The 10443-nt window shown below is 36.6% G+C and overlaps 1 protein-coding gene, 1 long non-coding RNA gene and 1 pseudogene across 9 annotated transcripts; 2 read left to right on the top strand and 1 right to left on the bottom strand.

The window, feature by feature from the left end:
* Window positions 1-965: 965 nt before the first annotated feature.
* On the bottom strand, window positions 966-2414 carry LOC148716547 (uncharacterized; annotated as a pseudogene).
* On the top strand, window positions 2067-7856 carry LOC148716546 (uncharacterized). Of its 8 annotated transcripts, none has more exons than XM_088745267.1 (6): window positions 2067-2765; window positions 4554-4669; window positions 5165-5271; window positions 5564-5817; window positions 6077-6274; window positions 6689-6941. In XM_088745267.1, exons 4-6 carry the CDS (start codon window positions 5638-5640, stop codon window positions 6782-6784), a joined length of 474 nt encoding a protein of 157 aa, XP_088601393.1. In that variant the 5' UTR covers window positions 2067-2765; window positions 4554-4669; window positions 5165-5271; window positions 5564-5637; the 3' UTR covers window positions 6785-6941. The 8 variants fall into 8 exon arrangements, 3 of the variants coding, with proteins under 3 accessions (XP_088601393.1, XP_088601395.1, XP_088601394.1); XM_088745269.1 differs by lacking the exon at window positions 2067-2765 and adding an exon at window positions 7730-7856 and having other exon boundaries at window positions 4043-4669; window positions 6689-6790; XR_015995426.1 differs by lacking the exon at window positions 2067-2765 and adding an exon at window positions 7730-7856 and having other exon boundaries at window positions 3216-4669; window positions 5564-6274; window positions 6689-6790.
* Window positions 7730-10257, top strand: LOC148716545 (uncharacterized). The gene is made up of 5 exons (XR_015995428.1): window positions 7730-7753; window positions 8375-8434; window positions 8564-8623; window positions 9035-9076; window positions 9170-10257. It is a non-coding gene; the product is annotated as an uncharacterized LOC148716545 (long non-coding RNA).
* The last annotated feature ends 186 nt before the right edge of the window (window positions 10258-10443 follow it).

Genomic DNA, 10443 nt, shown 5'->3' with positions numbered 1-10443 from the left:
AGTCTCATTAATATAGTACAAACAATAGTATCCACATAAAACACTCATCAAGTATTGATGCTTTGTTTTGTTATAAACATAACTCAAAATCAATCTGTCAGAACACGTTATAACTTCATTCGGGAAGTTCAAGCCAAAGCTATCAAAATACTCTATCACATTATCTTTAATATTCATTGCGACCTAACGTGTGCCAGAGCCAATTTTGTCATGCAGATTGATCACATAATAGCTTTTCTTAACATTCTCATTCAATATCTCATCTCTCGACAACACTTCATAAAAATTATTCACTTGTATGCATTTTATCCAGCTGAATATGTCAAAGTTTGATATCGGTATATTTCCAAAATTGCACCAAGCAGAGGTACTCGCAAGCATTTCCAAGAGAATCAAAAGACAAAGACATGGCGGCCATGTTGGTGGTATTGACAATAGATGCTAACGAGGAACCTTTGTTAAAATACCACGAACATGCCGCGATGACGTACGTGCAATCGAAGAATAGAAACAAGTCATTTTTATGTTATTATGCGTTAGGCCTGTAACCCGGGAGGGGGGAGGGGGGCACAGAGTGCACTTGCGCCCTCCCATGAAACTGAAAGTTCCGCTGATCCTTGACCATTACAATTCTAGTTGTTTCTAAAGATAATAAAAACTGGGTATAAGCAGTGGCAGTTTTCTGTCATTGCAAAAATGCACGCTCCCGGTAAAATCCCTGGTTACGATCCTGTAACTTTTTCATAGCTTCACTAGTGAAAATATGGAAAATAGAAGTATTTCATTTTCCTGTAAAACAGTATTTTCCACTTATAAAGAAATTTCGTAATTTATACTTAAAAGTACTAATAAAATCGTAGAAACAGAATTGGAATTTCGGTTCACTGAAGTTTTCCGGTTATAAAGTTTGCACTCTTTTATATCATATTACATGTCAGAAAATATTGAACATTCTACACAAGTACTATCATCAAAAATCAATTTAATTTTCCAATTTAATTTTACGACCACTGTACGTTCAGCATAGTGCAGTATAATAGTGCTCTTTATCAGTTTATTCCTTGTAGTAAATAAGCTACCAAGGTATAAGATAAAACACCTTTCCTTTTGTTCGTGATAGGATGTTAATCAAACAGGAACAGTTAATTTAAAAGCTATGAATTTACTACATTATTTGTAGCAGGCTACCTATATTACTGCCTTCTGAAGAGATTTGGTATAGTATTTTCTAAGCCGTGATAGAGGCAAGTCTTTCGTTTAAAAAACGGTGGTTCGAAAAAAAGAAAAAATTTTGCTGTATCCGCGACTTGTATATTACATTTACTATCCTGCTAAATGTAACGTTCGAATTAATTCTAGTTCAATGCATCAATTCCGTAAGCGAGAGTACGGGCTGCGATACTTTTGTTTTTTTCAAAGTTTTATTTTCCTTCCACTTGCTTCTTTGTTTTGTTCACTCGCAAGCAATCTGAGCTCCCGTGCAAAGCGCGAGTTAACAACATGGTTGTATAAATGTGTAATGTTTTCTCCTGTAGGAAGGAAGCAAGTGCAATGCAAAAACGATTCCACTGCATCCAAAAGGCAAGTTTCTGTGGCCGTCCAGGATCCTAAACTTGCTTCCGAATTATTTTCCTCCATGAAATCAATGCCACGTTTTCTTTTCAACGGAGAAGGACTGGATGTGCATTTCCCCAACCTTTTCTTTTTATCCTTGCTGTGCGCCTCCCTTTTACCGAAGGAGTTATCACAGCCCTTGCAGTTGCACCTTTCGGTTGAACAAGAACTGCCAGAATTATAGCAAGGGCATTTTGTTCGACGTTGGCCCGGTATATCAGGGCATACATTCCCGGTCTTTTTCCCTACTTCTCCACACCTACACCCATTTACTGGTTCACCACTGCTATTAGAAGGCTTGTTTTTGCTGTTGAAGCATCTGCAACTTTTATAACACTGTCTCCCTTTACGAACACATGGACAGCGTGTTAAACCTCCTTGTTCATGACTGGTACAAAACTCTTGCATTCTAGATTTGGCATGACGTCTGCAATGACAAATCTTAGTGTCACTAGGCTGCAGCTCCTCCTTGTCTCGGACCTTACCTATAAGGACAGATGTTTGTACTGAAGCTATACAACAATGCACCAGGTTCACCATTTCAGAAAAGGCCTCATTTAGAACATTCCAAAGTATATGTACATACCCGTATTACAATTTTCGGTGGTAGCGTCGTAATGGCCAGCTCCATAATAGTAGAAAGCAATGTATATGGGAGTGGTACTTATTGGATCGTCAGGCACGAACGGGACGACAGGTGTTGGGCGGCTTGAGGTGATGACGATAATTGAAACTCTGAGTACGTTGCAACAGGCTTTCATCGTCAGGTCACCAATCTCACGATGAAACACACCTTCCATTCTAAACTCATTCGCTTTTTCTTTTAGTGTGGTGGTTGATTCCGAGATGACAAACCCTGAATATTCTTCCTCTCTTTGGAGCAGTTCTTCAACAAACAGCTGTCAGAGGGCGAATGTATCAGCATCTTCAGAACCGGATAACAACTTCAGCGACCTCAGATGATCTACCAGTTGTTTGTTTTTGCTAACGTCCAGTTTTGATAGCTGTCTTATTATGCTACGGAATGTGCAGTCTCCGTCTTTATATACAGAGTGTATCTTTAGTCCAAATCCTGCCAGGTGCCTCTGAAGGTCCTCAGTATGGGTTCTTATGATAGGATCATTACTTTCAGTAGCTTCTAGAGAAAGAAGGTTCGAAAGTTTCAACAGGTGCAACAGACTGCGAGAGTCAAAGGCTCTGTTCACATGGGACAAGTACTTGTCATAAGGAGAATCTTTTATTTTAAGTTTTTCCCAATCATTACCATTTTTTATCAATAAAGATTTAGAAATGCAAAGACTAGCAAAAACTAACGATAAAAACCGACGTTTCGGTGTCATCATGACGCCATTGTCAAGGAGAAATAAAAATAAAGTTTGTGGCAAGGTGTAACACTAAATTAGCATAAATATGTTACGAGCTAATTAAACAAATACTTTTGCGCGAATTGAATCGCTTTGCACGTTCAGAGTGGGTTTTAAGTCTCTGATGAAAAGCATTTCTTTCACCAAACAATCAAACTTGTTACTACACTTTTTCAGAATGCTAAAACGTTTCAGTAGGTCTTTCGGGACTTCGCTGTGCCGTTCGTGGTAGTGTTTAAATATTGAAGATGCCTTTCGTTTATTTTCGTTTTATATGTGAAACCAACAAACACGGGCCTACTATTACACTACCAAAGCCATGTAGACAATCGCTACAAACGGAGCTTGCTGAAAACTATGCTGGATCGCGCACACCGATTATCTTCCTCCTGGGCCCATTTCTCTGATGAGTGTGATCGCCTAAAGAAAGTTTTCGCACGGCTTAAATACCCGGAACGCCTGGTAAATTCTACCATTAACACCTTCTTACAATCAAGAATTGTTGGTACGCAGCCCACACAGACGCCCAAAGAACCAATATCCATTGTTCGTGTGGTCATACCTTTCAAAGATCAGGAATCAGCAAATTATGTTAAGAAAGAGCTCAAGAATCTTAGCATGAAGGTGCAGACAACTGTCCAGCCAGTATTTGTTAGCCGCAAAGTTGGCCAAGATCTTAAAGTACGAGAAATCAAGCCACAGATTGTCAACCAACAACGCGTCGTTTATCAATTTCAATGTGACCTGTGTGATGCGGGTTATGTGGGCTGTACACGCGGACACTTACACACACGCGTGGATGGACATAAACGAAAGGCATCTTCAATATTTAAACACTACCACGAACGGCACAGCGAAGTCCCGAAAGACCTACTGAAACGTTTTAGCATTCTGAAAAAGTGTAGTAACAAGTTCGATTGTTTGGTGAACGAAATGCTTTTCATCAGAGACTTAAAACCCACTCTGAACGTGCAAAGCGATTCAATTCGCGCAAAAGTATTTGTTTAATTAGCTCGTACATATTTATGCTAATTTAGTGTTACACCTTGCCACAAACTTTATTTTTATTTCTCCTTGACAATGGCGTCATGATGACACCGAAACGTCGGTTTTTTTCGTTAGTTTTTGCTAGTCTTTGCATTACCATTTTTGGTAACAAAATGACATCAATATTAGGTGAAATTGAAAATAATAAATAATGAAAAATGTTGAATAACTCATTGAGTAATGTTCAAAACTGATGAGATAACAGATAAAGTTAAATTCAATCTAAAGATATGAATTTCTAAAATCTAGAGTTTTGACTGAAACATTTTCCTCGAAAAAAGCATTTTTTAAAAAATTATATCTTTAGAATGTAAACAGCAATGTCTTCATTTTAAAGATATCTTGTTTCATGCTTTTTGATGCAGTTATTGAAATTCATTTTGCATATATGCCTCATTTAGTTTACCTGCAACTCAGTTTTAATTTAATGATGTCAACAATCATATTAGGAATACAAAAAAAGAAGAAAGTTTCCTTTTCACAAGTACATGCCATCCCAGCATGTTTACGTCCTTTGTTTGCTTTCAGAGGGGACTGCAGCTGGCCCTCTGAAAAAGCTTGAAAATAGAACCATCCCAATATGGTGGGAAGATGCTGATGACTTTAAGGTCATTGAAAGGGTTGTGGTCAGTGTGTTTAATAAGGTATGCTGATGTTAATACTTTTATGGATATTGTTCCAAATATTTATTTATGACTGCAAGCTGACAGAGATCATAACTAACTTAAGTAACCGTTAATGGCATATACAGAAAAGAATTTAAAATCAACTCAAGATTTAGGGAATTAATTACCACTTTCAAGGAGGTGTCTTGATCATGAAGCAGGTTTTAAAATAAAAGGCCTTTGTTTTTGCAAGGGTAGCACTTAATAGCCTGCAGCTTAGAAACCTGTGGTTCTCATTCCATGATCGAATGGGAAGAGCCCTTTCCCGAGATACGGCCTGATGCACAGTATTCCCGGATGTACCCAGAAGACCTTTCCTTATTGGATGAAACTTAAGTGTGATACATCCAGGAATGCTTGTACATCCGGCCGTATCCTGGGAAAGGGCTATTCAGAAGTTGATTTTCATTTTGGCTAGCCCTAATGAGTTAGTAATTACTCCCAATTAAAGTTATTTCCTTTCTTTATCATCAGGTTGAGAGAACCACGTACCATGGTGAAAAAGTGACAAAGGCTCTGCCTGTCATCACCTTCAACCTCGAAAGTGTATTCAGTCATTCAAGCTCAAAGAAACTTTTACGGTAAGGGAGCATTCATACTGGTAATTTATCTAAAGGGGGCGGGCTATGATGATTAATTTCTTTTCTTTTATTGAAGCCTCCCCCCCCGATGAACTAAGGATATTTTCTTCCCCCCCCCAACTCACACATTTAAATATATTTCAAAATGCACACTACCATATATATTATAAAAGTCATATAAAACATAACATATCATAGTTATATCATAATCATCACATATTGTAATTATTATTTACGTCCGATTTATTTGTCTTTTGGACCATCTCAAGATTGACAATAGTTCCGTTTACAGAAATTGCAGACCCACTGGACATCTCCTCACGCCTCAGCTTTCAGTCCCAATTTGCAGAGGCAATAGGAGAGTCCATGCGAAGTGTTGGGTTGATCTTAGGTCTTCGTCAAGACCTAGAAGCAGTAATCTTAAACCCAAAAAGTTCTAATGTTCTTGAAAGAGTACAAGATATAGTTGAAGGCGAGCAAAGTAGAGATATCTTAGATCTAAGGTCTAAGATGTCTTATGCCCTACTTTTTTATTCAACAGCAAAGGTAAAGTATAAGACATTAGAGTGATTTTCATAAGCCAATTAAATAAAAACTCCTTGTCGAGTAATAGTCAAACGAGAAGAAAAGAAGACAAAGGTCCTAGGTATTAAATATAAAGTCGTGTATTGCATTCTAGTACATGTAACTCAGTTTCACAGGTTTAAGAAAACCACCCCACAGATGCAGCCAAACCCTCATTTATTTTATACTAACAACTATTTATTAGCATGGTCTAAACATACACATTTTTATGTCTGATTAGATTCTTGAGAAACTTGGTATGCTAGAAGAAATTTTTTACGATGAACTGAGCGACTGGTGTGCTGGCACCTTGCTACCCCAGTACAAGGCAATTGGAAATAGTGGTGTTGATAAACAAAGTGCAAGCTTAAATGCACCCAACAATGCCATTAAGGAAGTAATTTTAGGGATACTGGAAAAGGCAGCAAATAATTATGAAGTAAGTGATTAATATCCACATACTAATGAATTTCATAGATAAAGCTGTAAAGTAATATTCATTAATTTATCCAGAAATTCACTGATAATTGGTTATTCTATGTTCCATTCTTTGTCAGTATTAGATAAAATAAAGTGTGTCCATGGCCATGTTGGTGCCATGTTGGTGCCATGTTGGTGCCAGAAACAATGCAATATTTTTGCATGACAAAAAAACATATTTTATATTTGTATTTCCTTTAGTCTAGCGTTTTATAGATGAGCCCTTGGCTCGGGAGATTGGGTGATCACTCCCCACGTTATCAACGATAAATAAAGTTCATTCATTCATATTTCTTGATGGAAAAAATTAGTTTTTTTTTTAACAAACCACCATGGCAGCTATTGATTGTTTTCATTTCTTTATTTTTTTCAGGCAAAGACATTTTTGGTACCAAAATCAAAACCAAAAGGATGCCTATGTGGTGAAGTAGCAGCCTTCAACATCATAAAAGCTGTCAAATTCATCTAGCTGCAGGTGGGCAGGAAGCAGCTATCAGATTTTACATAAAGAGCAGCAACATTGGCTGCATTGGAAGAAAAATGAGATTCCCAGATGGGCAGTTAACCTGTTGCCATATTAAGAGGTCTTCTTTGCCAGAAAATATTTTACAGAAGCTTGATGAAGGTGCAGTATACTTTGTAATGTCTGTTGTTGATTGAAAGCACTAAAAGCTGGATGATAGGAAGTGTTCGATAAGTCAACAGGAGTGTTTTCAGATCACACTAAAAATGATCTGCAAGTTGAAGAGCTTTGCAAAAACTCATTGAAAATTTGGAGCGATAGTCCTGGGTTATTTTACTGGCCGTGTCAACCAGATTGGTCCAAAGGAAAAATAGCGGCAAATCTTATGTGATGATTTACTCGTTTATTCAATTGAACTTGATCGATGTTGAGACGAACGTAAACTAGGATAATAATACAATCAAATCTTTCATGAATACGAGTAGGTAAATGAGTCAGAACTATTAAATAAAGCTTCTACCTCAGCAATATTCATTCACTTTCTGGGTTATCCTGAGGCTGGATTATCCAAACTTCTTGGCCTAGTCTGATGTTGTCCCTGATAATTGAGGTTCCACTGTGTAATAACATGGTTGTGGTAAATTTTTTAAGGAAAAAATATATTATGGGGAGCACAGGTGGCGCAGCGGTGAGGGCACTCGCCTCTCACCACTATGGTCCCGGGTTTGATTCCCGGATCTGGCATTATATGCGAGTTGAGTTTGTCGGTTCTCTCCTGTGCTTCGAGGGTTTTTCTCCAGGTTCTCTGGTTTTCCTCCCTCCATAAAAATCAACTTCTTAATTCCAATTTGAAATAGTGGACGAATAGCTACTCTGTGGAGGAGCCACTGCTAAATCCAACTTTATTTTTTTATTTATTTTTCTAATGGTCTTAATAAAAATCTTGTATAGTATTCAAGGAAAACCAAGCAAATGGTAAAGTATAACAGCATATTATCATTATTCCCTATGTCTGGAAAGTATCATACATAAATAAAGTTGTTGATGGTACCAACATGGCCGCCATGAACACACTCTATATAGTATTTAAGACTGTCTTGTGTATGGTTAGGTTAAATGTTCTTTTGGAACTGTTCTTTAAGGGCTAGTCTTCACTAGCAACATATTTAGCAGAAATATGAGGCATCTGTGCCTGTGAAAATCACTAAACAGGGATACAAGCAAAAGCATAACATCAACTGATGAGAATAAAGCAGTGGGAACAGAAGGTTTCATTAGGATAATCATGTAAACCAGATTCGTATGCTTCCATTGCTAAAAAATTAGATTTGCACTCTAACATAAGTTAGAGTGCAAATCTATGAACTTATGGACACTTAAATTAAAGCTTACCTGGTTAAATAAATATTGTTTAAATAATACCATGTTACTACTGTAACAGTAGGGGAAAAGTATAAGAAAGTCTTCCCATTCATTTTTCATTAGACAGTAATCTCGGCTCCTATCAATCATCGGGTACCATTCTTTTACATCTAACATGAAGCATTTGTTAAAAATAATAGTACAAGTAGTTAATAATGATTCTTTTATCTACAGATGAACTGCAGAAGGTGTTGAAAGAAGGAAAAATGGCAGACCCTGAAAATGAAGAAAAAGGTATTTGTAAGTTTGGTTGTAAAAAGAAAAACCTTAAGAGAATTTAATATCACGGATTGCTTCGTCACAAGGGAGCGATTCATTTACATAGTAAATATAGAATTAATAATATGATTTTTTCATCTGCAGATGAACTGCAGGTGGTGATGACAGAGGGAGAAAGGACAGAGGGTGAAAAGAATGGAAAAGGTAAGATGTTTGGTTGAGCAAACAGTAGACATAATTTTATACCAGCTATATTGCAGATTGCTTCGTAACAAAGTTGAGATTCATTTATATAGGAAATAATGATATTAATGATAATGATAGAGGATTTATATAGTGCACATTTCTATGTACATATCCAAAGGTGCTTTACAATGATATGAATGAGGTGGATAAGTATGAAGTGTAGGCCAGGTTTTTATTATGTCCTCAGTGGTTCTTTTATGTCCCTCCAATGCAGGGTTAGATAGTGTTGGTCCGCCTGGAAATCGAACCCCAGTCTCCCGCACAACAGTCCAGTGCCCAGACCAACTGAGCCAACGGGTTGTTGGTAAATACAGAATTAATAATATGATTAATTCTGCATGATGTATAATATGATTTTTTCATCTGCAGATGAACTACAGGTGGTGATGATAGATGGAGAAAGGGCAGAGGGTGAAAAGAATTTTTTCTCATTTAATGTGTTTATTCATGAACATACTGGTAACCAGAACATTTATTAAGATCTATTTCTTTCTTTATTTAAAGATGGGCAAAGAAATTGTCAGATGAAAAGGAAAAGGGGAGCAGAGCATCTCAGAGATGGATTATCAGATTGCTACTTGCCTGCAAGAAGAAGGAGAAATGAAAAAAAAAATAGATAGGAAGTGAAGAAAAATTTAAAAAAATCATTCCCTGATGAAGACTGCGTATACAGTCGAAACGCGTAGGAAGTAAAGTTTTTAAAGTTTAAAATCTACCTGTTTCCGTGCTGCTCACTTTTTTTTTTATTTTTAATATACTTCATTAACAAAAAGACCACAAAAGCCATTGTATTGACTTTTCTCATATTATATAGCTTTAGTAATTTGTTGGAAAAGCAACACAGTCATCATCTCTTTCTTGGTTTTGGAATCCCTGATGAGAATCTGACGAGATACTCATACTCATTACCGAAGTATAACATGATTTTAGGTGAAAATGGAAATTAGAAATTAAAAAATAACCCAATTAAAAAAAAAGAAAAGATTATTGGTATAAATTAAGTGCTCGTCCTGTATACTACACACGAGGTCCCATAATCTAGAGTAGTTAGAGTATAATACTCATCTTTTCAGCAATTTAAAGGACAATCAGTAAGAAGAAAATAATCATGGTAACAATTCGAAAAGAGATCTTCTGATGATTCAAGTACTAGTAAAACCATGGTAAAACAAAGGGAAAAACATATCCACGCACCCAAACAGTTTTCTCATGTCGTTGAAGTGTGAGACGTGAATGACAAATATATTCGTGGGGGTTCCTATGAAAACTTTTGGCAAGGACCTGATCACCATGGAATATCATTAGTAGATGTAAGAGCGAAACCTATCGGTTATGACGTAAGTAGACAGTTCTACCATGGATGTACAAACTGCCACGGTAAAGAAATACACCCTGGAGAGGGTGCGGGTACAAGATTGATTAAAGGGGTGAAAATACAATTTTGCTTTTAGATCTTACTTTTTAAACTACTTGCAAAAGATTGGATTGACTTTTTATCTAGATATGTTTTCGAAACTCAATATCTATTTTTTGTTTACATTAATTTTCTGTTTTTTTTCTTAAATGGATCTGAATAAATAGAGGTTATTAGATGAGGTACATTTTCTGCAAAGACGCGTGGAAAAACGGAAAAATCGTTCCTTTTTGATGCCCAATAGCTCGAACGCCACTCCTTTTTTTTAAGTATTTGAATACTCAAATAATAAACTTCGAGTGAAAGAATTTAAAAAAATTTATTAAAGAATTGTGTAGATCCAGTAACTACCTTAAACTGAAGA

The sequence above is a fragment of the Stylophora pistillata genome, chromosome 14, assembly GCF_964205215.1.
Source record: "Stylophora pistillata chromosome 14, jaStyPist1.2, whole genome shotgun sequence".
Classification (NCBI taxonomy): Eukaryota; Metazoa; Cnidaria; class Anthozoa; order Scleractinia; family Pocilloporidae; genus Stylophora; species Stylophora pistillata.
Note: the sequence above shows the minus strand (reverse complement) of the source record. Positions and strands in the feature narration are given on the sequence as shown.

Excerpts from the sequence above, each read along its gene's own strand:
- LOC148716546 (XM_088745269.1), top strand. The coding sequence starts at position 5,638 with ATGCGAAGTGTTGGGTTGATCTTAGGTCTTCGTCAAGACCTAGAAGCA. Across the intron at positions 5,818-6,076 it reads TTTTTTATTCAACAGCAAAG|ATTCTTGAGAAACTTGGTAT; the intron begins GTAAAGTATAAG and ends ATGTCTGATTAG. Across the intron at positions 6,275-6,688 it reads AGGCAGCAAATAATTATGAA|GCAAAGACATTTTTGGTACC; the intron begins GTAAGTGATTAA and ends TATTTTTTTCAG.